Source organism: Equus quagga, chromosome 6 (genome assembly GCF_021613505.1).
Source record: "Equus quagga isolate Etosha38 chromosome 6, UCLA_HA_Equagga_1.0, whole genome shotgun sequence".
Classification (NCBI taxonomy): Eukaryota; Metazoa; Chordata; class Mammalia; order Perissodactyla; family Equidae; genus Equus; species Equus quagga.
Window position 1 is genome coordinate 4,166,873 of NC_060272.1, and position 27,711 is coordinate 4,194,583.

Sequence of the window (27,711 nt, forward strand, 5' to 3'; positions counted from 1 at the left end):
CTCCTCCTCGCGCACCTGGTCCTCGCCCCCGCGGACGCGGCCCGCCCCACGCACGGCCTCCTCCTCCTCCTCCCGCAGCTGGTCCTTGCCCCCGCGGACGAGGCCTGCCTGGTCCTCATCCTCGGCCCACCTGGCCCAGCCCACGCGTGGCCTCCTCCTGCTCCTCCTGCACCTGGTCCTCGCCTTAGGCCTCGCCCCCGCGGACACAGCCCGCCCCGCCCAGAGGGCCGGGAGAGCCCGGCCTGAGGGGCTCGAGCAACCCCGGGAGGGGCTGGAGAGAACCCGGTGTTTTTCGGTTCTTTCCAGGAGAGCAGAGGTAGTACTCTAATTCGATGATTTAAAATAATTAACACCGTAAATAATGCATGTGGGGATTAAAGTACAGTGTTTTCCTTTCCCAGATACAGACCATGTGCTTCATGAATGATTAACCAAAGCAGCTGGTGACAGCGAAGCAAGCAGCACCCCCACGGGAGAAGAGCAGCGAGGGGGCTGGCGCAGACAGCCTGGCGCCTGGCCCCAGCTGGGGCGGTGAGGCCAACAGCCACGCGTGGAAGGAGTTGCTGGCAGCTGCCCCGCGAGAAACACTAAGGGAACCGGGAACAACCCGGGGAGAAGCCGGAGACGTCGGAGGAGCTTTTTGTTAAATTCTAAACTGCATAGAAGACTTGGTTTTGGCAGTTACACTAAAGCATCATCCGGAATTGTAGCATTTAAGGGCATTCAAGGTATTTTTGTCCTGTCCTCTAAGGACAAAAAGGGGAAATCAGGACATTCCATCAGGCCTCCCTCTGGAGTACTCTGGGTTCATTTCAAAGTGCTCAGTTCTTTTCAAATTATGAATCAAACCAAACCAAACCATGGTGTTGAGAGGTGCAGAGAAGGAGGAAATGAAACTCCTTTTTTCTTACAGTTTTAAAACTTTCTTAGAAGAAAGTGCCAACGTATTTCCCTCAAAATTGAACAGATTTGGGTTTTTTCCATAGAACTTAGAGTGGAACAGCAAAACCAAAGCTGCCTGTCCATTTTGCTCCTCTCCCTAAAAGAATTTTGAAAAATTGTCTACCAAATGTGTAGTTAACATCCAAATTCTTCATAATTTTAAATAGTTACACAGTATTAATTTCTGACATCCTGATAATGACGTTTTAAAACTCAACTGTTAAACATCTTTTTTAAAAAAATATTCCATAGAATCTAAAAACAAGAGAGAAGTCCCATTCCCCATCTAAAAAAATTATGAACAAGCTCTTTAAGTAAGAAATTTTACATTAATTCTTTTCTCTTTTAACTCATTTCCATTCCACTTCCCCTACAAAATTGTATCCTAAAGTAATAGATTCTTATACTTGAAAATGTTACTACTGATCACACTGTTTTTGCAAGAGACCCATACAAATACAGTTAACCCTAATTATTCTTGGACTCTGTATTTGCAAATTCACCTACTCAATAAAATTTATGTGTAACCCCAAAATCAATACTTGTGACACTTTCTCAGTCATTCATGGACACGCGCAGAGCAGTAAAATTTTTGAACTGCCTTATGCACACATGCCAGCTGAAATTGAACAAGGCCATGCTCTGCCATCTTGTTTAAGCTCATACTATACGCAGATGTCCTTCTCATGGTCTACTGGTGCCACAATTTTCACATTTTTGTGCTTTTTGTTGGTGATTTCACTGTTTCAATGGCTCCCAAGCGTAGTGCTAAAACACTGTCTGGTGTTCCTAAGCGCAAGAAGGCTGTAATGTGCCTTACAGAGAAAATACGTGTGTTAGATAAGCTTCGTTCAGGCCTGAGTTATAGTGCTGTTGGCCGTGAATTCAATGTTAATGAATCAACAATACGGTACATCCAGAAAAAGGAACAAGAGATTCGCCAATCTGTACGTGAGGCCGCTCCGGAAAGTGCTAAAGTGACATCTATTGTGCGTGACGCAGCTATGGAAAAGATGGAAAAGCAGCTAACTTTGTGGATTCATGAGATGACAACCAATGAAAGGAGTGTAGTGGACAGCGTTGTTGTGAGGCTGAAAGCCAAAGAAATTTATGGTCATGTTACTCAGGGACAAGAAAATGTTAAACCCTTCTCAGCTAGTGCAGGCTGGCTCGCACGTTTCAAAAGGCGATACCACATGAAAAATGTTAAACTTGCAGGCAAGGCAGGCTCTGCAGATCGGGAGGCTGCAGAAGAATTTAAAAAATACCTACTAAGCATTATACACGAAAAGGGTTATATGGAGGAGCAGGTTTTCAATGCTGACGAGACAGGCTTGTTTTACAAGAATGTTGGCAAACGAACCTATGTAATGCGAATGGCCTCCAAAGCTCCCGGCTTTAAATCATTCCAAGACCATGCAACCTTGTTATTATGTGCCAATGCCAAGGGCGACTTTAAGTGCAAACCCCTAATGGTACACAGAGCACAAAACCCACGAGCACTTAGAGGGAAAAACCTGAACCGGATGCCAGTCCATTGGAGGTGGAACAAAAAAGCATGGATGGCATCTGGAATATTCTGGGATTGGTTCCACAACTGCTTCATCCCAGAAGCTGAACGCTATCTCCATAGCAAAAATCTTGCCTTCAGGGTTTTATTAATTTTGGATGATGCCCCAGTTCATTGCCATGAAGAACTCGAAAATGCCCACCCTGACGTAGAAGTTCTCTTCATGCCCCCAAACACCGCATCTCTAATCCAGCCCCTCAGTCAGGGGATAATAAAAGCTTTCAAGGCACACTACACCAGGGAGCTTTACAGCAAGGCTTTCGAGGCTCTCGACGCAAACGAGGAAGCCACCATGATGGACTACTGGAGGTCAGTCACTATTCGAAATGTTATTGATTATATTGGCACATCCTGGGACAGCATCAAACAGGCTACTATCAATAACTGTTGGGGAAATGTTTGGCCGGACTGCGTGAAAAATTTCGAAGGCTTTGAAGGTGTTACAAAAAATATAAAGAACACTGTGGAAAACATAATGCATATTGCACAGCAAATAAGTGGAGAAGGTTTTGACGACATGAAAGAAGGAGATGTGGAGGAAATTTTGGCAGAAATGGCAGTAGAACCCACCAACAAAGACCTGGATGAGATGGCAAAACATGGCATTGGTGTCAGTGATGATGAGGACACTGATGAAAGTCAGCCTACGACTCCAAGAATTGTCCCTCTCACAGCAGCGAAGATAGCAGAATGGAATTCTGCCTTGGAAAAAATTTTCAATGACATGGAAGAGTGTGATCCTATGCTGGAACGCAGCCTCACATTTAAGCGCCTGACCTCCAACGCGTTCGTCCCTTATGCCGAGACGCTTAAAGATTTAAAGAGAAAAGCCAAGCAGACAAGGCTGAAACAATTTTTCAAGCCAGTTTGGGAGGGAAAGTTGCTGACACCACCAAGTTGTGAAAGCCAAACTCCTGAGGTAGAACTGCCAGATCTCGCACCCCACCTTCATTGATGTCTTCCTCTTCTGCTGAGTAAGTTTCCCTACCCTCCGTTGGTTTTTGTGGAGCAAGCCAAGGTCAGGAACTTTAACCACACCTTGCACTGCCCCATCACACATCCCGCAGCTCCATCAACAGTGAGGTTTTGGTTAATGTGTTCATAAAACTTTAAATGTTCAATCTTTGCTTAATGTTTTCTCAAGGCTTGCTTTCTTGCATTACTGTACTATACAGTATACAGTATGTATTTACTGTATGTGTGTGCTGTGTGTACGACTGAGTGGAAGAGTCAAACTAGGAGAGCTGCACCACAGTAGACTCCATTACATAATGCCGTAATTGATAAAGTTTTATTATAAAGAAATACGCATGTAATTAATTACTTGTAAGTAATATATGTTAAATAAACTGTCTTTAAAGAGAAATACCCTGGAAACAAGATTATATATTGACTGTTTGATGAAGTGTTCTGACCAGAGTCTCCAAAGAAACTAACCCTGAATTTCCCCTAGGAACAATGGTTCAGTAGTTGCTAATTCAGTGTTCACAGTAACTGCCACAAATAATGAGAACTGACTCTACATTTAAGATTATTAAGCCAAAAGGATCTAATTGTTATGATTTTTCTTCTAAATTGAGTTAACACAACTATTATTAGCACATAAACAATGGAAACAATATATTACAGTTTTGATGAAAATTATTAAATATAAAATGGAAAATTTTATTTGGAAATGTGTAGCTTAATAAGATATATGGGGTTTTTTTTAATTAGTTCATTTAACTATGAATGACCATCACTTACTGCTAGAAAAAGATATAGTCCAGCATCAGTTCCGTTTCTGTCTTGGGGGATGCAAACACTGAGAAACTTTGTTCATAAAAATAAGCACATGGAAATGGAAGTTTTGTTATGACATAACTTGATTCTTTGAAGCTGAGTTACATAGCCAAAGTCCAGATATAATCTATCAAAATAAAAAGAATTTTAAATCACCAGTTAACAGCTTGATTATGATCTCCTTCAATTTCTGTGAAAGCTAAGCAGTAGAAACCACTGAGCTGCAAAATTCAGTCATTCGAGGCATTCACATCTCCACACCATGGATATTTCTAAGTGTCCCTTTGTTACCCGGCCCGGAAGATTTCCATCTTGCAGCATTGCATCTCAGGAAGACAACACATGGGTGAACGGGCTGCCCTTTTATGTGAACTGGGAGAAGGGCCATTGTGAAAGGGGAGGTGGGACAGCTGAACCAGATTGATGCCTTCCTTGATGTCAGGCACCTTCTCAGGCTAGTCAGTGTTAGGTAAGTGCAAATGCACATTGAGAATCTGGAAATGGATTCCCTTAAAACTAGCCCATGCCTTAAAAATCTTCATGCGCACGTGCATGCGTGCATGTAGCTAGCCAGTTCAAAGAACACTGTACCTAAAACAACAGACCTGTTTGGAAAACTGTAGCATCAAAGAGTCAGGACTCTGTAACATACATGCCGACCTTGGACAAGTCACTTGACCCCTCGGGGTCTACGCCCTTATCCCAGATTTAAGTCTAATATGTTTACCCTTTCTCACAAAGTGGATAATAAACCAATTCAACAGTATTGGACCTAGACTCTGTGCCAGATCATGAGATAAGCACTGTGAAAGCAAAGAAGGATGAGACAAGGTCCCTGCCTCACTAAGGGCACGGAAGAATTGCACACATCATGGCAAGTGCAGCCACATGGATGTACACTCAGGATCACGGAAGCACAGAGGAAAGAAACAAAGTCTACAGCCATAGGGCAGGGCCAGAGGCTCAGCCAACACACAAGGTGACATCTGAGTGGGGCTGAAAGGGCGAAGAGGCAGATGGAACTGCCTTTTCAAAGGTGTGACATTTGAGAAGTCCATGGTGTTTTCCAGGATGGTGAGTAATCAAGGGCATCTGAGATCATAGGTGAAACTGCACTGGAAAAAAATACATCTGTGAGGTGATGGTACAAAAAGATGATCCTTCATAGTTTGCTAAAGAAGTTATGTGAATGGTAAGTGAGCACAGGAAAAAGTGTTTACTATCATTAGTAATCAGGGGAATGCAAATTAAAACCACAGATAACTCTACAAACCCCCAGAATGGTTAAGATGGAAAAGGCTGACCATATCAAGTGTTGGCAAGGATGGAGAACAACTGGAACCCCCATTGTGACTGGGGGGAGTGTAAAATGGTACACTTGGAAAACCAGCAGTTTCTTGCAAAGTTTAACATACCTAAGCCCCAAGCATTCCTCTCCTAGCTATTTACTCAAGAGAGATGAAAACGTGTACAAAAAGCCATGTACGAGAATATTCACAGCAGCTTTATTTAAAGTCACCAAAGCCTTCACAACCCAAAGGCAAGCTCTCCTCAGTGCATCCCCAGAAGTATTCAGAGAAGAACTCCGGCCTCAGATTACCAACAACTGCCCGATTCACTTCCCAGAAATCCTGTCCTAAATTCTCCACAATAATAAACTCCAGGCTTTGCCAGAAAGAACTCCAATCAGGCAGAGGTATAGACGGTCCCAAAACCATTGTGATTTTCCTTTGAAATATGGCTTTTGTACCTAATATTTGATAAAGGGGAGGTCTGATGCTGTGAGAATTTGCTGCAAACTAAATCACGAAGCAATGTTAAGGTCAGACTTGAGAGACCCCCGCATTGTCCAGTTTCCTCCCCAGCTCTTCTCCAACGCCCACTCCACACCAGGAACAACCAGCTCCACCCTCAACCCCAGCGACGTGTCCACTAAGGCAGCTGCCTTCTCCCCAACTCCGAAAGTGTTTAGAGAGTCTAAATTCCCAAAACTGCATGAAAAGAAGAAGAGGCAGTTCTAGCAGGGCAAATAATTAAACAGGTTCAGTGTTACTGCAACAATTAAGGTCAAGAGTATAGAAAACTGCCACACCTTATAATATCTGGGGGACACTTAAGTCCCCAGGATCCTAGTTCCCAGAGATTCTAATCGAGTAGGTCTGAAGTGTAGCCCAGAAGTCTGGGGCGGGGGCGGGGGGGGTTGGGGGGGGTGTATTTGCTGGAAACTCCCCATCTGGCCGATTCACCGCCAGGTTTGGAACCACTGACATGGTATAACTCAGTGTTTCTCAAATGCACACATGCATCAGCATCACCTGCAGTAACAGATTACTGGGCCCTGCCACAGACTTTAATCAGTAGGTCTGGGGTGGAACCCAAGAATCTGGATTTCTGACAAGGTCCCAGGAGATGCTGATGGTACTAGGACCATACTTAAGAGAACTAGCGGTGTAAGTAGACTGAACTGTGAATCAAGATATTTTCTGTTTTTCCCCTATTGGGAAAACAGACTCCCAGCCACAGAGCAAAGGTCTCCCCAGGTCCCTACCATCAACAGCCTTATCACCCCGGCTGCAAAAAACCACTTCCTCTGAATACCTGTGGTTCCGTCTGCAGCCACCACCATGTAGCTGGACCTCCTGGTGCACATCTTATTTCCCCCTTAGACATAAGCTCCCCGAGTGCAGCGGCCCACAGGCATCTCCTCTTCAACCGTCAAGCAGTCAGCAAATGTGAGTAAATGACCTGCCCACTTAGGTCACTGAATTCGCTGATCACAGAGTACTGAGAGAACCTTAGTGTCGAACAGGTCAGAGAGCATTTGAGGCAGTTCTGTTATTTTCCAGATGAAGAAGCAAGGACTCAGGAGAAAGGAACCTGCCCAAAGTCACACTGCCTGAGTCCTTCACCAACCTGCTCTGTGCTCCAGGAGGCTGACCTCGGAGGCCTGCTTCCAACAGGCTCCCGGCTCTCTTGCTTCTGGCGGGATTCAGCCAATCAGCAGGACCCAGGCCGGCAGCCACTGCCGAGGAGCAGCTGCCCAATGTCAGGGCTGTGCTGGAGCGGCTCACAGGAGCAGTGCGCTTCCCACTCCAACTCTGCATTCAATAACCACCCATTGGTAGCTTGGCATTGGCCACAGTCAAGTACTTCCACCACAGAAATCGGCAAACGCTATACCAGGGCTCCTCACCACTGAAAGCCATTGTTAAGCCTTTACAAACACACCCCTGGCGGTTCCCCGACTGAAGACCATAGGTCCTGTCGGCCGCCTTCTCCTGCGGCTCCAGGAACCCGCTTCCCCAACTCTTCCCTTCAGGCCTAGAGGCAGCAATGGCTTCCCGCGTGCTTCCACATCTCTTATGGGTTGTCCTTACCCCTGCCCCTGCTTTGTAAATAGCCTCTTCATTAAACTCTCTTCAACCACTTCTGTTTGGTGTGCCATCTGTTTTCTGCTGGGACCCTAACCCAGTGAGCTTCCTGGTGGCACAGTTCAAAGTAGAACAGAGTGTCACAGCAAAAGATGGGAAATAATGTAGAGAAAGGATTAAACCAATTATAGTACTTTCACAAAACAGACCACTCACCACACAGCCTCTAAAAAAGAGGCAGCCTTATATTCTGGTATGTTATAATCTCCTAGTTACAATAACTGGCGAAAAGGAACCTGGGGAACAGTATGCGTAACATGCTACCTTTGGTGTTAAAAAAAAAAAAAAACGAGGGAAGAAGAAAATGTGCACAGGTGTTTAGAGATGCGCGGAGTACCTCTGGAGGCAGAAGCAGACACGTTTAGCAGGGCTGCCTCCAGGGAAGGGAAGCAGGCCCAGTGAACAGCAGGAAGGGTACTTGCTCCGCACGCCATGCTTTTCTGTACCCTTTGAATTTTGTACCTCATGCAAGTGTCATCAAATCAATCTATTTCTTAGAAAAAGAGGAACACTCCCACCTAGTGCTCTGCTCAGACCGAGGCGCCCGCCCCACTGCAAACAGTCCTTGGAGCGCCCACCTGCCAGGGTGCTGGGGTCCTCATAGGCACCACATCCGGCACTCCGGGCCGAGCTGCAAGGCTATCTTTAAAATCCCAAGTTCACCTTCTGAAAGTCTAATTAGCACTTAATGGTTCATCTAATTTTTAATTACCTGGTCGCCATGGCTTTATTCTGATGAGACTGCAGCTGCCTCCTGCTCGGGGACTGTGCTCTTCCCCAGCCCTCTACGCTCGTTCTACAGTCCCCAAGCTCCAGTGGGGGAAAGAATAGGTTGAGAGGGTCGCTCGGCAGTCCGCTGGGCAGCCCTACCTCCGAACACACTGGAAAGAAAATGAAGCACCCAGCAGAAATTTCAAAGACCTGGCTGCTAAACACCAGAGGGGTGAATTATCTCCCAAAAATGTGTAGCCTAGGATTACAAGTAGTTTACCAAAAAAATGTAAGCCTTTAATAAAGCATAGTTTTCCTTTGCTTTCTTTCTTCAACATATCCCAAAGCCCAAGCCCTGTATGGATGCTACAGTCATCTGGGGAAAAAGAAAATGTCTCCCCCAGCATGGAACTAGCCAAATTATAAAGGGCAGCGAGAAATACGAATGTAGAAAAGCTCCAGTTCCAAAACTAAATTCAGATATCCAAAACATGTGGTGCATCAAGGGAGGACTAGCAAGACAGCATGACTCAAATTAACTCGTGTGTCCCCTGAGGCTTGGTTCCCACAAACTCCAAAGGCACATTTTAAGTCCTTCAGAGATGGTGGCAACTGTCCCAAATTCATGCCAATGCCAAAAATGGATCTTAAAACATGTGAGCATAAAACATTCATGAGATAACCTAGAATAAATCTCTCCACTGAAGTTGTATTTTGTTCCCCTAATAATGTTAGATCAAAACAGGTGGGTGTGTATTAATCGTCAAATGGGAGCAATCTAGAAAACAGCACATGCCCTGTCTGGCTGTGATCCAGACGCTAGGGAAGCACAGGTGCCAGGCATGGGCTGTCCTTAATGTCTCATTACATTCCTTAAGCAGACACCATTTCTTTTGCCTTTGAGGGATTTTTTTTTTTTTTTTTTTTTTTGCTGAGGAAGATTCACCTTGAGCTAACATCTGTTGCCAATCTTCCTCTTTTTGCTTGAGGAAGCTTCACCCTGAGCTAACACCTGTGCCCATCTTCCTCTGTTTTGTATGTGGGTCACTGCCACAGCATGTCCACCAAGGAGTGGTGTAGGTCCCCATCCGGGAATTGAACCCAGGCCACTGAAGCAGAGCACACTGACCTTAACACTAGGCCATGGGGCCAGCCCCTGAAGGATCTTGACACAAGACAAGAGTACAAATTCATAAGGTGACAAATTGGGCCTTGTGGTCAGAGATTTTTCGTATCTAAAGTTTTCACCCGTATATAGGGAATAACCATCTTTTCTCTCTCATTCTCATGCTTGCGACCTAATGGAAACAACCCATCAATTATGGCACAGCATTTTGGAAATCTGAGCCACTGCTTACTTTCTTCTTAAGCTCCATTTCTATATTGTCTGTGATCCTCTGACATCCATTTCCTCTCCTACTGAACACGCTTCAGAATGGCCATATCTTTCCCTGTTGTCCATCAGCGGGAAGCCTGTGGAGAAGGCTCGCGGTCTCTGACGGAAAGGTGCTAATCCGGAGCGGGAACTGGCTGTGCCTCCCTGTAGGATCAGTGCAGCAAGTGGGGCCAAGAACCTCCCAGAAGAGAAGGAATCCCATCCCCCGGGGACCACACGCAGTCTGATCTCTGAATGGGACACTGGTGGCAGCCTGGCCTCACAGGCCTACTCTTGGTCCCACGGACAACCCGACAGCCTATCCTTGACCGAGACCCCTGAGGCTAGGACGTCCACCCCGTCTTTGCAGCACGGAGGGTGCCCCCGTTTCAGGGCGTTCTCAGGCGCCGGCCTGCCGGTGCCCACCTGTTTCGCCTCGGCAGTTCAGGCTTGCTCCTGAAGCCCCTTCCCACACACGGGGAAACTGAAGGCCGAGGGAGCCACAGGGCAGCGCTCTGCCGTGTGCCTGGCCCTCCCAGCTCAAGAATCTGCCTTTTGTTTTTAAACTGCCTGAGAAGCTGCATTTAAGGCAAGTTAAAGCCTCAGAGCCAGAAGACCAGACACTGACCACCTAGGAAAAAATTCTATTTTAATCCACACGATAGCGTGCGGCAGGCTTAAAGGCACGCAGAGAGGGCTGCCTGATTTTGGAGAGAGGCTCGGAAGCAAAAGGGAGCTTTCATCAGAGGAAGAAACCTGAATAAGAGGGGAGGAAACAGCTGAGCACATTCACTGGCAAGCCCGCCTCTCTATAAATAGCAGCTGAGACCCTCCCTAGAGGGAAAGGAAGAGAGGAGGAGACCACGGCGGCGCGGAATTCTTGAGCTGTAAAGGCCTCTTGCAGCCAGTGGGCACCTTCATGTTAACTGTGAGTAATGAAAAGATCATTATTTCCCGAAACTCTGAAGTATCAGCAGGGTGTGGGCTCAAATAAATAGGGTCATAGCTGCGAATAACGTGTAGCAGCCTGTGGTTGGGAAATATGTTGTCGAAAACCACTCAGAAAGCCTGACCTTCATCAAAGAGATAGCTGCCAACGTATACTCAGGAATTCTATTTCTTCCATAGTACTATAACTGGAGCATTGCGCTGCATATTTATAATTTGCCTGTCACATCACTCCTCTGCTCAAAACCCTTAAAAGCTCCCCATTTTATGCAGAGTAAAAGCCTAAGTCTCTTAAGACAATGAAAAGACAAGCCACAGCCTAGGAGAAAGTATTTGCAAAACACACAGCCAGTCAAGGACTTGTATGCAAAACATACAAAGGATCCCTAACATTCAACAGTAAGAAAACTGACAAGCCAATTTAAAAATGGGTGACAGACCTGAACAGACCCCTCACCCAAGAGGAGGTACAGATGGCAAATAAGCACAGGAAAAGATGCCCCACAGCATCTGTCATCAGGGAAGTCCAAACTAAAACAATGAGATGCCACTGCACACCTACCGGAATGACAAACCCAACAGTGACAACGCCAAATGCTGGCGAGGATGGGGAGCAGCAGGAACTCACTCACTGCTGGTGGGGGTGCAGGATGGTGCAGCCACTGTGCAAGACAGTTTGGCTGTTTCTTACAAAACTAAACATCCTCTTACTATGGGGTCCAGCAATCTTGCTTCTTGGGTAAATCTGCTTTACCCAAATGAGTTGAAAACTTATGTCCATGCAAAAACCTGCACATGGATGTTTACAGTAGCTTTTTTTAAAAGATTGGCACCTGAGCTAACATCTGTCGCCAATCTTCTTGTTTTTCTTCTTCTTCTTCTTCTCCCCAAAGCCCCCCCAGTACATAGTTGTATATTCTAGTTGTGAGTGCCTCTGGTTGTGACATGTGGGACGCCGCCTCAGCATGGCCTGATGAGTGGTGACATGTCCGCATCCAGGATCTGAACCTGCAAAACCCTGGGCTGCCGAAGCAGAGCGCTCGAACTTAACCAGTCGGCCACGGGGCCTGCCCCTATAGTGGCTTTATTCATAACTGCCAACACCTGGAAGTAATCAAGATGTCCTGCAGTAGGTGAATGCATAAATAGACTGTGGAACATCCAGACCATGGAATATCATTCAGTGCTGAAAAGAAATGAGTGATCAAGCCATGAAAAGACATGGAGGAACCTTAAATGCATATTACTAAGTAAGAGAAGCCAATCTGAAAAGGCTACACACTGTGAGATTCCACTATATGATATTCTGGAAAAGGCAAAACTATGGAAACGGTAAAAAGACCCGGGGCTGCTGTTGGTTAGGGCAGGGAGGGATGAACAGGTGGGACACACAGGATTTTTAGGGCAGTGTAACTATCCTGTATGATGCCATAAGGGTGGACACATGTCATTATACATTGTCTAAACCCACAGAATGTACAACACAGAGTGAACCCTGATGTACACTATAGACTTTGTAACAAGCGCACCACACTAATGCAAGATAATAGAGGAAAGTGGCAGGGGAGAGGACGTAGAGGGGGTACATGGGAATTCTCTGTACTTCCTACTCAATTTTTCTGAAAACCTAAAACTTCTCTAAAAAACAAAGTCTATTAACTCTTTTTTGCAGTCTAAGTCCTTACTAGGGCTGAGCAGGCCCCACCCAGTCTACTCCCTTGTCCGCTCCTTGACTTCCTCAGCCAACTCCTAGACTTTCCCAACTCACACTGGCCTCTGCTGTTCCCAAAACTTGCCAGGCAGGCTCCTACTTCAGGACCTTTGCACAAGCCCTTCCCTCTGCCTGAAATCCTCTTTTCTTGGCTATTCACACTATGCCTTCGCTCATATCCATCAAGCCTTTGTTCAAATGTCACTTCTCAGCAACGCCCACCCTAACTACTGGTGGGTTGGGTACAACTTCGCCCTAATTGCTGGCACTCCCCTGCCCCCACCCCCTGCTCTGGTCTTCTCCATAGCACTTGCCACTGTCTCACATACCGTGCAATCTCCTTGTGCACTATGCATGGTGACAGAACATCCCCCTGCTCTATGAAATTACGCCCCACCTGCACAGTATTTGGCCTCTTTGGATGAATGCTACATCTCAACACCTGGCATAGACAGTCCCTTAAGATATTATTTGTTCAGTGAATTAATGAATGAATTAAGGACCTGTGCCTGTGACACTGATTAAGTACCAAGAATCACCTGATTACAGCTATGGACAGTGAAGGTGAGTAATGCTGACAAAGCACCTAGAACCAAAAAGTAAGATAATTGGTCTAACACGAGATGGAGTATTTGAGACAGGAACTGTCCTAAAAAAAACTTGGAAATATAATCACCAGGGGCAAATGATAGAGAGAAATGAAAGACGCTCATGGGTTTTACCTAAACCTTAGCCCCCTTCTGTCGTGACTGACGGGTGTGTGCTGTCCCGCCGGCTCTGCCCAGCTGCTACCCGGTCGCCCTCGCCAGCACTGCCCACGGCCAGTGTCCAGGCTCCTTCTCTCCGTGTGCCTCGGGGCGTCGGTTAGCCGGTGCTGCCGAGAGCCAGCACTCTCATTTCAGCTCTCGTGTATCTATCACAAGGGAAAATCGCTGGCACCAAGCTGGGTTCCCCTGACCACCTCGCCTGCTCCCTCGGCCTCTTCAGGCCCCTGGCGCCGGCACTTGATGCAGCGCCACAGCCTGCATGTTTAGCAGGGTTGCCTTACACTCATTTGCTAAGTTTCACAGGGTGGCCATACAAGCTGATGAAGACCTCGTGTGCTTCTGCCATTTCCAAGATGAGAGAGGGACAGACAGAGAGGACCCCGGAGGAGGACGAGAGGGCAGGGGACGAGCACGCACAACTCAAACATCGCAGCTGGATCAGGGTTTCGTGGCGGCACAGTCGCCTAACTGGTCTCCTGACAGCCTCAGGGAGAGGGCATGGCACTCCGCAACGTCCTCATCCCCCTTCAGCCTGTCTTCCCTCTGTTGTTCAGTCAGCGTCTCCATCCCCGTGTCCTCAGGGTCGCTGGTTCCGTCCTCTGTCATCTCCACTCGACTCCTGGGCCCACCCAGTGAGTGTTACTTCAGCTGTTCTATTGCTCAGTTCTGTAATCTCCATTTGTTTCTTTTTGATAAGCCCCGTTCCTTTGCTGACACTTCCTATTTTTTCTTTTGTTTTTTGAGAATTTGCAATTGTTTTGGAAGCTTTTTTACGGCAGCTGCCTGAAAACCTTTGCTGGTGATTCCAATATCCTTCACTGGAAGAAGAAATGGTTGCTGAAGTCACCTCAGCGACAACATCCAGAAAAGGAGCTTCCTGTGACCAGACCTTCACATGTCCCCTGCCAAACCGAGCGGAGAGCCGTAGGTGTCAGCAGTGTTGCCATCCCTACCTTCAAAGCCGCTCATCGTGAAATGAATCCAAGGGGGACGTTACACCCTGACACTCAGACATTCGAGACAAGACCAAAATCTCCGAGGTGCTCAGACGGACAACTGTTTAACCCCAAACAACACTCGCTGGACGTGAACGAGCACATGTGAAAACACGTCGGAAATGAAAGAAAAAGACCCACAGACAGAGCTCCCTGAAGCCATCGAAAGGAGCAGTTCCCCACTCTCCTTTATCAGAGAGAAAACAGCTGAAGGTCAACTCTTAGCACCGTTTTCCTGAGAGTTGATAAGCATCATAATGTCCTGAAAACATCAGTCCCCTGAAAACTTGCTATGAATTGGTCACCCCAACACCCCAGCCCTCGGCGGGCTCCCCGCCACTGGTGTTGAGTCAACTTCTCTCACCCCACACTCTTTCCAGCACTGTCCCCTCCCCTCGACCTCCGGGCTCAAGCCCTCCCCTCCAGCCCCTCTCTCCGTGCTGAGCCCGCCCTCACCCTCTCTACCTTCCTGAGGTCTCCAGTGACCAGGGTGGCCACTGAGCCGGGCTGGCCCAGGCCAGTCCAGTGCATGCCTGTTGTCTGAGAACAATTAAGAACAGTGCCCACTTTTCCCCCAAAGGCGTCCCAAGCTTTCCGGTCCTGCGAGGCCCACTCTCTTGACCTGCGCAGCACGCTGGCCACGCTCCTCCACCGACTCCCAGTCAGCACGCTCTCCTGACTTAGCGGCCCTGCTGCCCTTGCCTTAACCCCCTCTGGGCCCTCAGCCCCGCCTGGCTGTGGGCTTCCGAGTTCCCGAATTCTCACTCTGGACTTCCCCCTAAGACGGCTCTCCACTCCCACACTTCAGGTCACAGCTCTGGGGTGACTCCCAAATTTAAAGTCCAGCCCAGGGGGCCTCTCTGAGCCAATTCCACACACTCAGCCCTGAGTCCACTCACGATCTTCTTGTACCAAATGCAGACCCCACCCCAGGCGCCCTCCCCCACAGGTGGCACCACCACCCACCCTGTTGTGTAGCCAGAAACCGAGGAGCTACTCTGAACCTCTCCCCCACCCAGCCCATGAAGCCCTGCTTCTTCCCTCCCTTGCTCCCTCCCAATTCCACCCTTGTGCTCAGCAGCCCTGCCTCCATCCCACCCCCTCCCAACAGCTCCCACTGGACCACTCCGAGAGCTTAGTGACCATCCTCTCCTCATCCATGCTGGGCCCCTCCAGTCTGCTTCCCTCACTGGGGCTGGAGTATTGTTTACAAAATACACAACTGACCATGTCACTCTTCCCTTTTAACACCAAAACCTTGAAAACCAAACGTCCCTTGAGACCCTGTGCCGCCGGGCCCGTGTCCACCTCTCCAGGTGTCCGTGCTGTTGCCCTCAGTCTCAGCACTGCAGCCTTTTTCCCGTTCCTCCCTCCACTTACGCCTCCTCACATCAGAGCCAACTGGAGTACCACTTCTAGAGGAGAGCCTTCCCAAAGCCATGGCCCGCCCCCATTTGCCAAGCGTAAACCAGGGTCCTGTGCTACACGCTTTTAGAAACCCGCTCCCTGCCTTCCAAGCACGTACCTCAATTTGTAAAACAATAAATTCATATCATTTCTTTTTTTCTGAAGATTGGCGCCTGACCTAACATCTATTGCCAATCTTCTTTTTTCTCTTCTTCTCCCCAAAGCCCCCCAGTACATAGTTGTATATTTTAGTTGTGGGTCTTTCTAGTTGTGGCATGTGGGACACCGCCTCAGCGTGGCATGATGAGCGGTGCCATGTCCGCGCCCAGGATGCAAACTGGCGAAACCCTGGCACCGAAGCGGAGCACGCAAACTTAACCACTCGGCCACAGAGCCGGCCTCTCATATAATTTCTTTAACACTATTCTCTCCCAACAGAGAGTAGGTGCATCTATTTTTGCTAATCATTACATCTCCAGCACCTAGGACAATTCTTGAACCACAGCAGAAACCTAATAAAGATTTGATGAGAAAATAAACAGATAAATAAATGAGCTCTCTGGCAACAAATATAAGTATCCAATTTACCTTTATACACTTAAATTCTTTTCACGTTTTCTGGATTCACAATTAGGTTCAACAGTAGGGACTGGCAGTAAAATGGATTAAAGCTGCATTACACACAACAAAAACCCAATCAGACCAGGCGAATACGGTCCTATGCAGACTGAGATATGACTCACGGACAATAAGCTGCTTGTGTTTAAAGGGAACGCCTGTGAAACCATCACCAGAATCAAGATGATGAACACACCATCGCCCCAGAGGTCTCCTGTGACCCCAGGAGTGCCCCAGAGCAAGTGCGGATCCACCTCTGTCACTACAGACCACACTGCATTTCCTAGAATTTTATCCCAGTGGGATCTCACAGTATGCACTTTTCTGTGCAGCTTCTTTACAAGGCAGTTTTCGCCCATCATATAGAGTGCCCCTTTCATTGCTTTGTTTATCGTTCACCAGCGAAAAAACGTCTGGGTGGTGTCCAGTTTGTGGCTATTAAAAATAAAGTTCTAGGAACCCTTGTGCACAAGACTTGGGATGGACACGCCGTTTCCATTCCTGGGGCACACACCTAGAAATGGAACGGCTAAATCACTTGGTGGATGTACAGTTGATACTTTGAGAAACTGACAAACTTTTCTGAAGTGGTTGTACAGTTTCACATTCCCACCAGCAGTCGGTGGAAACCCAGTTCCTCCACATCCTCCCCAATGCTTGGTATGATCAGTCTGTTCAATTTCAGCCATTCTAATAGGTGTGCAGTGGGATCTCCTTGTGGTTTTTTTTTTTTTTTTTTGAGGAAGATTAGCCCTGAGCTACCTGCTGCCAATCCTCCTCTTTTTTGCTGAGGAAGACAGGTCCTGAGCTAACATCTGTGCCCATCTTCCTCTACTTTATATGTGTGACGCCTACCACAGCATGGCGTGCCAAGCAGTGCCATGTCGGCACCTGGGATCCGAACTGGTGAACCCCAGGCTGCCAGAAGTGGAACGTGTGAACTTAAACACTGCGCCACCTGGCCGGCCCCCATCCTTGTGGTTTTAATTTACATTTCTCTAATGAATAATAATGCTTAGCATCTTCTCATGTGCTTATTTGTCATATGTATATCTTCTTTGGTGAAGTGTCTGCTCAAACCATTTGTCCATTTTTTTTTTTTTTTGAGGAAGATTAGCCCTGAGCTAACTGCTGCCAACCCTCCTCTTTTTGCTGAGGAAGACTGACCCTGAGCTAACATCCGTGCCCATCTTCCTCTACTTTATATGTGGGATGCCTACCACAGCATGGCGTGCCAAGCGGTGCCATGTCCGCACCCAGGATCCAAACTGGCAAACCCGGGGCCACCGAAGGGGAATGTGCGAACTTAACCGCTGCACCACCGGGCCGGCCCCTGTCCATTTTTTTAAATTGGGTTATTTCCTTATTGTTGAGTTTTGAGAGTTCCTTATATGTTCTGGATACAAGTCCTTAACTGTTTGGTAGAATTCACCAGTGAGAGTGAGGCCATCCGTCCTGGAATTTTCTTTGTGAGAAGCTTTTTTTTTTTTTGGTAGGGAAGGAAGCGCCCTGAGCTAACATCTGTTGCCAATCCTCCTCTTTTCCTTTTTTTTTGTTTTTCTCCCCAAAGCCCCGGTGCATGGTTGGATATCCTAGTTGTAAGTCCTGCTACTTCTTCTGTGTGAGCCCCTGCCACAGCGTGGCAGCCAAGGGACAGGTGGTGTGGTTCCACGAGTGGGAAACGAGCCCGGGCCACCGAGGCAGAGCGCACGGAACTTTAACCACGGGGCCATCGGGGCTGGCCCAGCAGCAGCTTTTTAACTACAAGTTTAAATCCTCTAATAGACTTGAGCTATGAAGGTTATCCATTTCTTCTCGAGCGAGCTCTCGTAGTCTGTGTCTTCCATGGAAACTGTACGTTTCCTCTAAGTTGTAGTGATCGGGATAAGAATGTTCGTAGTACCCATTATCATCTTTTACTCTATGGAGCATCTGTCGTGATTCTTCTTATTGGTCATTTGTCCTTTTTTCCTGATGAGGCTGATAAGAAGTATATCGACTTTACTGATTTTCTCAGAGAACTAGCTTTTGGTTTTGTTGATTTTCTCTAGTAATTTTCTGTTTTCTGTTTCACAGATTCTGTTCTTTATTATTCTCTCTTGTCTAAGACATGCTTTGGGTTTAATTTGTCCTGATTTTTCTCGCTTCTTAAGGTGGCGGCTCTATTAGACAAGAAAGGCCCTCACTGTGCGGGGAGGGTACCCTCTCAGTCCCAGAGGGTCAGTGTAACAATTCACAAACGGTGTGCTCGAGACCCACAGCCACTGCTCTTCACGTGCAGAACTGACCTTGGGCTACCGACACGGCGTTCCTGGGACCCTCCAAGAAAATGAGTTTTGTCGCAGGCACAGTAAATGCACTCTCAGTCTTCTCCACTGTCATCACTTGATAAAGGCCACAAGACACTCCATTCCAGTCTCTTGTCACTTCAAAGTATGGCTGCTGTGGTACTTTCTGCAAGTTTAACCTTTGCCACAAGTCTGTCAAGAATTTGACCACATTCTATTTATAGAGCTTGTTTTCAAAAGAAACAAAAATGCATCAACAAATAGGAGAACTGTGGCCAGAAAATTTCCTGTCTCCATGAGAAGAAATCTCTGACCAGCACCAGCGTTTTATGAGACTCGTTGTGCAAACACAGGTCTTGAGGCAAACAAGGCAATTTCTCCAGCACCGCGGCAAGACCACGACAAGATTACTCGAGGAATAAAGGCCTGGAATGTGATCCCATACGTCCTGACGGCCTCTCCTCCTGGAGAGCCAACAGCAGAGGCGACTGGCACCAGGATGATCCCTCTGAAACTCCTGGTTTTCTGTCAAAATCCCTTCACAGCTTCCTTAACATGCATGACAAAGTCATAATGTTCTGGCATGTGTTCAGAAAGCAATAGGCTTTTTCAGAAAAGCTATATTCCTGACCAGAGACTTCCGAACAAATTTGCTAACTGCAGATGGAGACTTCAGAGTCTGCCGTGAACTTTAACTGTTCTAAGGACAGGATGCAGGTGGAAAAGCATCTTTCTGGCACAGGAACTTGGCAGTGAGACACTCCAAACTGAGGGCGAAAGGCCACTGCAGGCCAGGGTATTTACAAGGAATGCCAAACTAGCCCGTTTTAAAGAAGGCCTCGCTAACAGAAATCGTACTGTCAGAACGAGACTTCATTGCAAGAAACCATGCAAATTCAAAGCAAACTTGCAACCGTGCAGCCCCACTTCAGACTAGAGCAGCTGAACATAAGCCGGAGGGGGCCGCGGCACTTGTTTTGGTTCTGAATTACACACACCTTCTTTAGAGCAGAGACGGGAATATCATCGGCCCCTTTGGAAAAAGCTGCTCCAAGAGTAATAAGCATCAAGTTACATACAGTCCCATTCCGCTCGCCAGCCTTGTACCTGTTATCTGTCGCTCCAGGCAGGCTGTGTAACAAAGCGCCAGGAAACCTCACTAGAGGCTGGAGGAAGCACCGTTCTTCTCCAGGGGGCCACGGGCCAGCCGGGCAGTCCTCTGGTCTGGACTGGGCTTGCTCAGGCAGCGGTGGTCCACTCTGGCTGGCGGCTCTGCTGATCCTGGTGGGGCTCTCTCCGATGTCTGGGGTTGGCGGGCTGTAGGCAGATCCAGGAGGCCTCGGTGGGGATAACTGAGCTCTCTGCCATGGGGTCTCACATCCCTCAGTATCCAGACCCTGGGTTTGTCCTCGGGGTGGAGAGAGGGTCTGACAGAATTCAGAATCATAGATGGCCTCTTGAGACCCAGACCAGGAACTAGCACCTGTCACTTCTGCCTCTTCCCATTGACCAAAATGAACTGAGGCCCGCTCAGATTCAAGAAGTGAGAAGACAGGCTCCACTTCTTGATGGGAGGAGCTGCAATGTCACTCCACAAGGGGCATGGCTACAGGGAAGAGTGGAGAATTGGGGCCACTTCTGTAATCTACCACAACCCTCCTCTAATTTGCTTTGTGCACTAGGAGGCTGACCTCTATGGAGGCTCACCACTATGCATCATTGCCCCAGAGCCCTCCCCCAGCACAGTCCTGGAGACACCATTCATTTAGACTAGAGTGTGAATGATTCTCCCTAGACTGTGCAGTGCACAACTTACACAACCATATGCAACTGCCCTCAGTTAACTCATCTGTAAAATGACATGTTTGGGCTGGATGATCTCTTGAGAATTCCTTCACGTGAGAATTCACAGATGCTTTACACTTAAGACCCCATGGTTTCTTTTATGATCTGCCTGAAATGGTGGCACAGAACACATGCATGTGTGTGTGTTTCTGCATGTATGATGTGTACACTAGCATGCACATAGCAGGAACCCAGTAAACACTGATTAGATTTAAATAATTTAAACAAGTGTGTTAGAAACATACTTTCACACGTCCCATGTAACGGTCACACCCTTTCTCTGAGGCGTTTAGACCACAGCACACCCAGCGTTATCCTGCAAAAGCCAGGCTAAGAGCTGCCAACCTGGCTCAGAAAACTTTAAATCTTCATAGCTAAAGTGAGAAATACAGGAAACTTCAGGAAATAAACTCCCCTAACCTCGCTTGTAGGACTGACGAAGGAGGGAAATGTCAGAAGTCGTACACGGGGGACACGGGGCCCAGGGACGGCCCCACACCGGCCCTCTGCAGCCAGGCTGTCCGGGCTTTCACTGCCCATCTGTGGCTCCCGGCCCTTCTCACGCGTGAAACTCTAGACGCGTGAAACCCGAGCCCCTCCGCCGGCTCTGAGCCGCAGCTGCGTGCGTCCAGCAGCTGCGAGGGACCCGGCCCAAGCAGAGGGCCTGGCGGCCAAAGTCAGTGGTCCCCCCAACCCAGACAAGGTGGTCTGTCAGGGTGGGAAGGGAGGGGCTGCCAGCCCCATAAAGTTGAAAAATCTGCCCCGTTGTGAGAATAAAGAAGTTTTCCTGGATGTGGGTGACCCTGAGGTTCACATCCAGGCTCAGAGCTTCCTTCGACACGGCATGGAACGTTCTCAGGGTCGATGCACAAAATAACTGCCACGTAGTGAGGGCCTACATTGCACCGCACAAAACCCCTCACAGTTACTCACTTACCCTCACAACGACCCTATCGCCCCACGAGGCCAGTCCCTCCAGGTAGGTATCGTTAATCTGGCTTTTAGGAGTAGGAAATGGAGACTCAGAGAAGTTAGGCAGGTTGCCTGAGGTCACACAGCAAGTGGATGACTCTGGAGCACATACTGGGACCACCACATCCTACAGTGGCTCTAGGAGGGACCAGTGGGGCTTAGGGACCTCTGCGCCTCCCAGTCCCTGGTGTTGCCGGGGCAGACCTGAGTGCCAGAGGGATGGTGCACCTCTGCCACCTTCCATGACAGGGACAGATCCATGGCGACTCCAGCTCCCCCGCCATTCCAATCCAAGGGCTAGAGATGGCCCTACCAAGAAAGCTTATTACAAACATATCCGCGTGTGTGTGTGTCTTAAATCTCAGCATAGATGGACACCCAGTAAACCAAGAGTCAGCAGGGCCCAGGAGCCCCAGAGCGACAGCTTAAATGACGTCCTTGGGGTGCCTGTCCAGCGGGGTGGAGGGGCATCACTCATACTCAGAGCTGCCTGCCCACACCTCCTGACGGCCCCCACCCTGCCCCCTCCCCTCTTGGACCCCCACTGATGGGCAGTCTGTGCCACGGGATCCCAGCCTGGAGTCCGTCCTGCCCGCATGGTCCCTCCCACGGTCTGGTTTCCTGATGGGGTCTGCAATCCCTGAGGGCAGCAACCAGCTCTGCGCCCCGACAGCGCAGGGGGGCCTCGGCAGGCCCTCAGCTCGCAGCAGTTGTCATCGCCTGAAAAGCCTCCGGCTCTGGCAGCAGGCAGACCTGGGCTGGAATCGTCTGCCTGGCATGATGAGCCGGGCACGAGCCGCTGGGCCTCAGTGTTTCCATCCGGGAGGTGGGGCGCCATGAGCCGACACCGGGGCAGCAGAGAAGCACACGCCTGCAGCCCAGGGCGCAGGTCTTGGTCTTTCGCCAGATGCACAATCAGGCTGGTAGTGCTTAGAGAAGCGAGAGGCCACCGGTGTCACTTCTAATAATAGAACGAGGCCGCGGGACAGCACCGACACCGATTCCTCCCAGAGCCCACAGACGCAGCCGCCCCGGGAAGGTCACCACGCGGTCCTGCCCCCAGCGCCCCACAAACCCAGGTCAGAAGTGAGTGCATGTGCGATGCCAACGTACACACCACGGCATTTCTAGCACGCCTCTCAGGAAATCACTCCAGGTGTTCCTGGTTTCAAGTGAATTGAGGCTTGCTTGCTTTGAACCAGCCAGCAAATGCAGTGACAGCTCCCCTCTAGTCTGGGCCTAAAACCCAAGATGAGAATCCCCCTGCTGCAGGGTTGCGAGAGAATTCACAGTCACGTGCTTCAAAAGCAGATGTTTATTATTACAAAATTAACTATTCTGAAACCTTAAGAAACTTCACTAGAAGCAACTTGATATAACCAATAATTCAGTTTGCAAAGTTTAAAGAAGGCTCCTTAGAAACACAGCCAGGGGCCAGCCGGCAGCGTAGTGGTTAAATTCACGCACTCGGCTTTGGCAGCCAGTGTTCGCAGGTTCGGATACCGGGCTCGGACCTGCACACCGCTCATCAAGCCATGCTGTGGGGGCATCCCACATATAAAATAGAGGAAGATGGGCAGAGATGTTAGCTCCGGGACAATCTTCCTCACCAAAGAAAAAACACAGTCAGGAGATAACGTGTTTTATAACTTCTATGTACTTTATCAGCCGATCAACAAGCACTTATGAACAGCTACAAGGCGAGGGCCTTCTGAACCTGACTGGCTCCAGGTGAGCCCCCCACCACCTCACAAGCCCCAGGGACCACACCCTTAGGGTAAAGGGCCCTCGGCAGAGGCAAAATTCTCCAAGTGGGCGCCCCTGAGATTTCACTTCTCTCCCCTCCGCACCCCCACACAGTCCCAGCAGCCCAGGACGGATCAGAAAGCTATTCACAAATCAGTTAGGGAAAAGCAGTTTCTTTTTCCTCTATGAGAATTCACTGATTTTCTGCAAGCCCTCAGAAGACCACCCAGGGCTGGCGGGTCGTGGTTTGGGGAAATATAAACCACATTCCAATCCACGTGTCAGAAAAATCAGCAGAGGCGGGGCAGCTCCCAGGCAGGACTCCCCGAGCCCCGGCACCCTCTCTCCTTCTCATCTCCCTCCACCTCACTCTGCTCCGGTTTTAGTTGTTTTCTCCTGTACTAAAACCTCCAGGGCCTGTTACTTAGTCTTTTTATCTCCCACAGCTCCTGGACCCCTGCAGGCAGGTAAGCACTTAATAAATTGATTTGGTTGGACTATGTCTCCCAAAACTCATATGTTGAACCCTAACCCCAGAACCGCGGGATGTGACCTCATTTGGAACAAGGTTGTTGCAGATGCAGTTAGTTAGATGAGGTCCTCCTGGGGTAGGAGAAGAGACCACAGGGAGGACGCCATGGAAGACTGGACCTGTGCTGCCACAAGCCAGGGAACCACCGGGAGCCTTGGAGAGGCCTGGACAGACGTTCCCCCAGCGCCTCCAGAGGGAGACGGCCCTGCCACCCCTGGGTCCCGGACTGCTGCCTCCAGGACTGAGCGAGAACAAAGTTCTGTTGTTTAAGCCCGCAGCCAGGGCGCTTTGTTGCGGCAGCCCCAGGACGTTGACACACAACCCAATGGCTTAAACCAGTTTAAACACACGCACGCACACCCAGGACATCCAGCAAGACCAGAAGGTAGCATCTGACGTTGGACTGCATTCTGCAAATACTGATCGATTGCAAATATCATCTCCTGTGCAGCCCTTGACGGATTCCTATGTGTTCTGTTCTCCTGGGCTAGAGACGGAGAACCAGCCTCCTGGAGTTTCTCGTGGTGAATCAAGCAGCTGCAGCTGCTGCGTTTACAAGTAAAAGTAAAGCAGGTTTCGTGACTTCCGTTATTTTACTGTTTTATTAATCTCAGAGTAGTGCTCCTTCCTCTAAAACTTCCATCTCTTGGTTTCAGCCGTTTGACTAGACAATGTAGGATGTTCACCATGTGAGGTCACGAGCTCGGTCCCAACAGGGCTCCACGACGCTGCGGCCGTGGTGTGCTTCTGATCACGGGAGGAACGAGCGGGGCAAAGAGTGCGGGCAGGTTAGCAAAGCCTCCTGGCCTCTACTGGAAAAATCGAAGCGTGCGATCCTCAGACACGAAGATTTGGGAAACCTTGAAACCCCGACTCTTCCCTCCCCTCCAGCAGAGAGGAGGGAACAAGGAAACGTTGGCAACAAGGAAACGTGTCTCTTTTTTTTTTTTTTTTTGGAAATGTGTCTCTTTTCTGAACTGCTCACACAAAGTCGATGAGCCCCTCTTGTCCCTGCCTCACCTTCCACCTAGAGAAAAGCAGGCTGCACACAGGAGAACCAGGGCAGAAATGCTTTCCAAACGAGAACAGTCTGAACGGAAATGAAGGTCCTCTCAGCTCCCCACCCTTCACCGCCTCCAAACCGAACAAACGAACACAATGCAAGAAACATACTAGGAATGTTTTCTTAATAAAAGGCATATGGGAGCCTAAGCCACTTGAAACTTCCCTTAATTCTGCACTATCTCCAGTCTAAGAGTTCGTTTTAAACTGTGGATTTGCAAATGTTGCCTTGCCGCTGTGTCGGCCAGTCAGCAGTGTGTTCATGTGGCAAACGGGTAAAGCTAAGATCCTCTCAGCTCCAGATGAATATTCAGTTAAGTTCCCAAATGCTCCTTTTTAAGGAAAAATGTCCTCAGATGAACATTGCCACATTTGAGTGAAAGCCGTTCCGCGTGCGTCCTCTGCGGTATACATTAAGTCCTTGTGCAGGCGAATATCGGAAGGCTCAAATAAATAACTCTTCTGAGGAGATGGAAAAGCTCATGAAACTTCTGCAACCCAGGGTTTTAGAGGCAGAGATTGGCTAATATTTTACTCAAAAATCTACCTTTGAACCACAGAGAATAAGTAGGTCTGTCTATAATCTGCTACTCTGATGTTAAGCTTTCACAGTGATTGTGTCCATCTGAAACAAACCAGCGGGGCCTGGGGGCTAGCAGGACAGCTGCAGGGTAAGAAATCCCCAGATGACCACAGTTTCAGCATACGCTGGGCTGTTTCAATTTGGCTCCTACAAGCTAAACATTTCATTCATTCCTCTCTATGTTGTTTTAGAGATGAAAGGAATGCTACAGTTTTCCAAGAAAACCTTTCTAGAATGTCAAAGAAAAGGATTATTGGAGTCTGCCCATCAACATTAATGCAGTTAATATGGCCAGTAACAGATGCATTGAGAGCCACATGCTTTTACCCAGACAGCATACGAAGTTTCTTAAAGCTTCACCCCTGGAAATGGAACAGTCCTTCACAGAAGCCTATTTTGGTAAACTTAGCATGCATTTTCAATGCTTTCTAACATCTGTCTCTTATTACCAGGGGTCCTGATACCCAGTTGACAACAAAGCATTTTGAGTGCCTTGAAAATCGGATCCTGCTTCTTATTCCTGTCCTAAATCATAATTTTATTGTGACCTCAGGTTCATTTACAAGCACCATTTTTATTTCCTGGACAGACAGGCAGCTATCCACTCTAAAATGCACATTCTACTTTCATAAATACGTTCCGAGTCAGAAAAACACTTAAAACTAGTATGCATGTAAAATTCATATTAAATAGAATCTTTTCTGACCTTTATAATGTAGCTCCAGAGCATGCACAAACTTAGGAATAAGATCAAACGTTTTACTTTTTCAAGTCACCTAATTAACATTACGAGCAAATTGTTATTGTCCATAGAGGTCAATACAATCCCATTTAAAAAATGAAATAGTTTTTCCTAATTACAGTGCACTTCAATTTCTACACTCAACACCTTGTAAGTAATTGTTCATCTTAAGATTGTGTATTGGCGAGAAAAACCGGGATAAGATTGGAGTGGTTTTCAAGCGCAGGGGTGCATTGTCCTTAAAGGCGCTCCGGCCCCTGCCCCCGCTTTGTCAGCTGTGGAGAAGAGCGCAAACTTTAGTCACTCACAGAGATGCGGGTCAAGGTTCACACCGCCGCCCCGGAAACCACCAGTCACGCAGAACAGGAGCAGAGTCTGTAGGACTAGGAACCCTGTTCAAATTCAGGTAGGAACCTGAAAATGAAATCTAGGATTTTAAGCCAGCCATGAAGAATGCCAGGGCTTCCCAACCCCGTGTCTGCCATCCTCTGGGCTTGGAGACAGAAGGGATTCCTTCGTGGGAGGGCACTAAATCGCCTCACCACCCAGCCCTCAGCTATCGATGAACGCAGCTTCCAAAAATGCATAGCAATTGGTCAGTTAAACAGAGGGTCAAACTCTCATCCAACACCAGCAACAAAAGCCGTTCAAACAAAGCCCTCGGAGGCAGCTGCGCGCAGGGCTGGAGCACGGCTTTCGGCTGGGGTCACGGAGAGGGGCGACTCCACCTTCGGGCGGGGCAGAGCGGAGCGCTCCCCGTTCCTCCGAGCCTCCCGGGGGGCGCTCCCCTGGACCGCGGCCCCGGCCCTCTCCCCAGCCGGCACCGCACACAATGGCGCCCCGAGCTCCCGCCACCGGGTTCTCGCGCCGCCAGCGCGCCCCCCGCGCGGCCCGCGTTCCCGGGTCCGCGCACAAAGGAGGCGCGTGGGCTCCTCCGCGCCCCGCGCTCGCCCGGCCCGCGCGGCCACCAGGTGCTGGAGCCAGCGACCCCGCGCCCGCGCGTCTCCGCGCATCCCGGGCCTCCCCGCGCCGGGGCTCCCACTGCCCGGGGACACCCACCGCCCGGGCCTGTCCGTCCGCCGCGGGGGCGCGGGCCGGGGGGCACTCACTTTCTCGATGGTCCCGGGCAGCAGGCGCTCCAGCAGCCTGCAGAGGACCACCCCATCCTTCAGGGACGCCTGCAGGAAGCCCTCCGGGTCCGAGATGGTTTTCTTGGGCGACTCCAGCACTCCCAAGGTAATGAGCCACGTAACGGTCTGCTCGGCGGAATTCATAGCGGCGGCGCGCCCGGCCTCCCCGCGCCGCGAGCCCGTCTCGGCGCCGTTCACCTCGGAGCGGCCGCGGCCCGGCCGGCTGCGCCCCCCGCCCCCTCCTCCTGCTCGCCCATGGAGAGGCCGGCGACGGCGATTGGCTCGGGCGGCGCCGCGGTCCGGCCGGCTCGCGCTCCCTCGCGTGCGTCCTGGCCGACTGTCAAGTGCCTTTTCATTACATGCACATGAACCTGCGGCGGCCGCCCGGCGCCGCCCCCGCCGCCGCCTCCCGGCTCCCAGCCGCTGCCGCCGATGACATCACTGCCAGGAGAAGAAAAGACGCCGCGCTGAGCGGCCCCGCGCCGGGCCCCCCGGCCGCACAGCACCCCCGCGCCCGGGCCCGCCGCCGTGCGCCCCCGCCGGGCGCCCTCCAC

General features: G+C 49.5%; 2 protein-coding genes across 3 annotated transcripts in view; one reads left to right on the plus strand and one right to left on the minus strand.

Annotated features, from left to right (window-relative positions):
• The window catches only part of ARHGEF7 (Rho guanine nucleotide exchange factor 7), a 155,394-nt gene that overhangs the window by 127,240 nt on the left and 443 nt on the right, over window positions 1-27,711 (minus strand). Inside the window, exon 1 of one of the 2 annotated variants that reach the window (XM_046663775.1) lies at window positions 27,137-27,658. The exons of the other annotated variant lie outside the window; for it this stretch is intronic. Within the exon in view, the coding sequence (XP_046519731.1) occupies window positions 27,137-27,301 (165 nt within the window). The 5' untranslated portion in view covers window positions 27,302-27,658. Of the gene's footprint in view, window positions 1-27,136; window positions 27,659-27,711 lie in introns of those variants that run through there. 2 annotated transcript variants of the gene reach the window in all.
• LOC124240666 (tigger transposable element-derived protein 1-like) lies at window positions 7-4,285 on the plus strand. The gene is made up of 2 exons (XM_046663781.1): window positions 7-316; window positions 402-4,285. Exon 2 carries the CDS (start codon window positions 1,629-1,631, stop codon window positions 3,465-3,467), a length of 1,839 nt encoding a protein of 612 aa, XP_046519737.1. The 5' UTR covers window positions 7-316; window positions 402-1,628; the 3' UTR covers window positions 3,468-4,285.

What these genes read in the sequence shown, in the direction of transcription:
- LOC124240666 (XM_046663781.1), top strand. Translation starts at nt 1,629, where the DNA reads ATGGTCTACTGGTGCCACAATTTTCACATTTTTGTGCTTTTTGTTGGT.